The 4,820-nt window shown below is 42.6% G+C and overlaps 1 protein-coding gene across 1 annotated transcript; it reads left to right on the top strand.

Annotated features, from left to right (window-relative positions):
* The first annotated feature begins 336 nt into the window (after positions 1-336).
* LOC114401767 (leucine-rich repeat receptor protein kinase EMS1-like) lies at positions 337-4,510 on the top strand. Its single transcript, XM_028364350.1, has one exon. It carries the CDS (start codon positions 559-561, stop codon positions 4,363-4,365), a length of 3,807 nt encoding a protein of 1,268 aa, XP_028220151.1. The 5' UTR covers positions 337-558; the 3' UTR covers positions 4,366-4,510.
* Positions 4,511-4,820: the final 310 nt, after the last annotated feature.

Below are 4,820 nucleotides of genomic sequence, written 5' to 3' on the forward strand. Positions count from 1 at the left end.
TTAAAAAACACAATAAATTAATTTTATCATTAAATTTGCATGACTTTTTGATCATTATATTATAATATTTAAAGATCAATTAGATAATATTTTTGTGATCAATTTAACATTTAATTACAAAGTTTAAAAATAAATTTATTATTAAATTAACTAATTTATCATATTTTTACATATTCAACAATTAAATTTATAATATTTATGTTTCATAAGTTAATTTATTCGTCATCAGATTTTTCGAAATAAATTTGACTATTTACCTAAAGTAATATTTGGGCACAGGGAAGTCACGTAAAGTAATATTTGGGCAGAGGGAAGGAAGGTCGAAGTCACGTGCTATGCGTGCTGCGCTCTGACAAATAACCTCTTTTCGCATTGCCACTGTACTTCTTCTCTCTCTCATACCAACCTCTTCATTTCATAGCAATGCTTCTTCGCTTTTATGCTCCTTCTACTCATTATCATCTTCAACCTTCTCCAACGCCATTTGCATGCTCCATATTCCTCTAAACAAACCAAACCCTTCTCTTCCTCTTCTTCTTACCTCTGTGTCTGTCTTTCATGGCTCTACCTTTCAACCTCGTACTCTCATACCTCGTCGTGTTCCACATTTTTTTGTGCACCACTGCAGACCAAAGCAACGACAGGCTTTCCCTCCTTTCCTTCAAAGACGGTCTCCAAAACCCTCACGTGCTAACCTCATGGCACCCTTCAACGCTGCACTGCGACTGGCTCGGCGTCACGTGCCAACTCGGCCGAGTCACCTCGCTCTCTCTTCCCAGCCGCAACCTCAGAGGAGCACTCTCCCCGTCGCTGTTTTCTCTGTCTTCACTCTCTCTCCTCAACCTCTGTGACAACCAGCTCTCCGGCGAGATCCCCAGCGAGCTTGGCGGGCTGCTTCAGCTCCAAACTCTCAGACTCGGCTCCAACTCGCTCGCCGGAAAAATCCCACCGGAGGTGGGACTCCTGACAAAACTCCGCACCCTCGACCTCTCCGGCAACTCCCTCGCCGGAGAAGTGCCGGAGAGTGTTGGAAACTTGACAAAGCTTGAGTTTCTCGACCTGAGTAACAATTTTTTCTCCGGTTCTCTTCCGGTGAGTCTGTTCACCGGAGCGAAGTCTTTGATTTCCGCTGATATCTCGAACAACTCGTTTTCCGGCGTAATCCCTCCGGAAATCGGGAACTGGAGGAACATCAGTGCCCTTTACGTGGGGATTAACAAGTTGTCTGGGACTTTGCCTAAGGAAATTGGGTTACTTTCAAAACTTGAAATTTTGTACTCCCCTTCCTGTTCCATCGAAGGTCCTTTGCCTGAGGAAATGGCGAAGCTGAAATCGTTGAGTAAACTTGACCTTTCTTACAACCCCTTGAGGTGTTCGATTCCCAAGTTCATTGGGGAGTTGGAGAGTTTGAAAATTTTGGACCTTGTCTTCGCCCAGCTTAATGGGTCGGTGCCGGCTGAGCTTGGGAATTGTAAGAATTTAAGGTCTGTGATGCTCTCTTTCAATTCACTTTCTGGGTCACTGCCTGAGGAGCTTTCTGAGCTTCCTATGTTAGCCTTTTCTGCTGAGAAGAATCAGCTTCATGGACATTTGCCTTCTTGGCTTGGAAAGTGGAGCAATGTTGATTCTCTTTTGCTCTCTGCTAACCGTTTCTCTGGGATGATTCCACCTGAGCTTGGGAATTGTTCTGCGTTGGAGCACCTCAGTTTGAGCAGTAATTTGTTGACAGGTCCCATTCCTGAGGAGCTTTGTAATGCTGCCTCACTTTTGGAGGTTGATCTTGATGACAACTTTCTCTCTGGTGCTATTGATAATGTGTTTGTTAAGTGTAAGAACCTTACCCAGTTGGTTTTGCTGAATAACCGGATTGTTGGTTCTATACCTGAGTATCTTTCTGAGCTTCCCTTGATGGTGCTGGACCTTGATTCCAACAATTTTAGTGGGAAGATGCCTTCTGGTCTGTGGAATTCATCAACCCTGATGGAATTCTCTGCTGCTAATAACCGTTTGGAGGGTTCTCTTCCTGTGGAGATTGGGAGTGCGGTTATGCTGGAGAGGCTTGTTCTTAGCAACAATCGACTGACAGGTACTATACCTAAGGAAATTGGGAGTCTCAAAAGTCTTTCAGTTCTTAATTTGAATGGGAATATGCTTGAAGGGAGTATTCCAACTGAGCTTGGTGATTGTACTTCCCTTACTACTATGGACCTTGGAAACAATAAGCTGAACGGGTCTATTCCCGAGAAACTGGTGGAACTAAGCCAATTGCAGTGCCTGGTTCTTTCTCACAATAAACTGTCTGGGTCTATTCCTGCCAAGAAATCTTCGTATTTTCGACAACTTAGCATCCCTGATTTGAGCTTTGTTCAGCACCTTGGTGTGTTTGATCTTTCTCACAACAGATTGTCTGGCCCCATACCTGATGAACTTGGGAGCTGTGTGGTGGTTGTGGATCTCTTGGTCAGCAACAACATGCTTTCTGGGAGCATTCCTAGATCACTCTCGCGCTTGACGAATCTTACGACCTTGGATTTGTCTGGCAACTTGTTGTCAGGTTCCATTCCCCAAGAGCTTGGAGGTGTCCTCAAACTCCAGGGTTTGTATCTGGGACAGAATCAGCTATCAGGTACCATCCCTGAAAGCTTTGGAAAGTTGAGTAGTTTGGTGAAGCTGAATTTGACAGGAAATAAGTTGTCTGGTCCAATTCCGGTTAGTTTTCAGAACATGAAGGGGCTGACTCACTTGGACTTGAGCTCTAATGAGCTCAGTGGCGAGCTTCCATCCTCTCTTTCAGGAGTGCAAAGTCTTGTTGGGATTTATGTGCAGAATAACAGGATTTCTGGCCAAGTAGGGGATCTCTTCTCAAACTCCATGACTTGGAGGATTGAGACAGTGAATTTAAGTAACAACTGTTTCAATGGGAACTTGCCGCAGTCTTTGGGAAATCTTTCTTACTTGACAAATTTGGATCTTCATGGAAATATGTTAACTGGAGAGATTCCTTTAGACCTTGGGGATCTAATGCAACTGGAATACTTTGATGTTTCAGGTAACCAACTATCTGGAAGGATTCCAGACAAGTTATGCAGCCTAGTTAATCTGAATTACCTAGATTTGTCTCGAAATAGGTTGGAAGGGCCAATACCGAGAAATGGTATCTGCCAGAACCTATCCAGAGTTAGACTTGCAGGGAACAAAAACCTTTGTGGCCAGATGTTGGGTATAAATTGTCAGGATAAAAGCATTGGCAGATCAGTATTGTATAATGCATGGCGACTTGCTGTAATTACGGTTACAATCATATTGCTAACTCTAAGCTTTGCTTTTCTTCTGCATAAATGGATTAGCAGGAGGCAAAATGATCCTGAGGAGCTTAAGGAGCGCAAACTAAACAGTTATGTTGATCACAATCTTTATTTCTTGAGCAGTAGCAGATCAAAAGAACCTTTGAGTATCAATGTTGCAATGTTTGAGCAGCCTCTTCTGAAGTTAACTTTGGTGGATATCCTTGAAGCAACTGACAACTTCAGCAAGACAAATATAATTGGAGATGGAGGTTTTGGAACTGTGTACAAGGCCACTTTACCTAATGGAAAAACAGTTGCAGTGAAGAAGCTTAGTGAGGCTAAAACGCAGGGTCATCGCGAGTTCATGGCTGAAATGGAAACCTTGGGCAAGGTGAAGCATCAAAATCTTGTTGCATTGCTCGGATATTGCTCAATCGGCGAGGAGAAACTCCTTGTTTACGAATACATGGTAAATGGGAGCTTAGATCTTTGGTTGAGAAATAGGACTGGGGCCCTTGAAATCCTTGACTGGAACAAACGTTACAAAATCGCAACCGGTGCAGCTCGAGGATTAGCTTTCCTTCATCATGGCTTCACACCCCACATCATTCACAGGGATGTTAAAGCTAGCAACATCTTGCTCAGTGGAGATTTTGAGCCAAAAGTTGCAGACTTTGGACTGGCAAGACTTATCAGTGCCTGTGAGACTCATATCACCACTGATATTGCTGGAACATTTGGCTACATTCCACCAGAGTATGGACAGAGTGGGAGATCCACAACAAGAGGAGATGTCTACAGTTTTGGTGTCATTTTGCTTGAACTGGTGACCGGAAAAGAGCCGACGGGACCGGATTTTAAAGAGATTGAAGGTGGAAACTTGGTTGGATGGGTTTGTCAGAAGATCAAGAAGGGGCAGGCTGCTGATGTTCTTGATCCAACAGTTCTTGATGCTGACTCGAAACAGATGATGCTTCAAATGCTGCAAATTGCTGGTGTGTGCATATCTGATAATCCTGCAAACAGGCCTACCATGCTTCAAGTGCACAAATTCTTGAAGGGGATGAAGGGAGAGTAGTTGAATAGATTAAGTCATTGCTAGCTCATATGGTGTTTATAGAAACAATTAACTGCAAACTTTAGAAGCTAGAGTTCAGTAATCTAATCGCATTTGTATGTAGATTATGGTTTATCAATATACATAAAAGCTCTTGTTTTCCAAATGATTCTATATCTTGATAGAGATGTTGACTAAACTCGTGCATACAAGTTATGTTTTCACAATGCCAAATTAATGCTCCATCAATACTCAAGGATTGCTTACTTCGAAGAAAAATGCTCGTAAGCTAGAGTAACTTGTCCAATCAAAGCATCCCCACCTTATGTTTTGTATTTTCAGCATATGCATACCCTCAAATAAAACAATTTTTATTTTATTTTAAAAAAGCAGCAATTACACTTGAAAAGATTGTGTGTGGATTCGTAAAGTACTTTGGACTAAAGACTCGAGTTCCATGAGAGCGAGGGGATTCG

This window comes from Glycine soja, chromosome 20 (assembly GCF_004193775.1).
Source record: "Glycine soja cultivar W05 chromosome 20, ASM419377v2, whole genome shotgun sequence".
In the NCBI taxonomy this organism is placed as follows: Eukaryota; Viridiplantae; Streptophyta; class Magnoliopsida; order Fabales; family Fabaceae; genus Glycine; species Glycine soja.

Excerpts from the sequence above, each read along its gene's own strand:
- LOC114401767 (XM_028364350.1), top strand. The coding sequence starts at position 559 with ATGGCTCTACCTTTCAACCTCGTACTCTCATACCTCGTCGTGTTCCAC.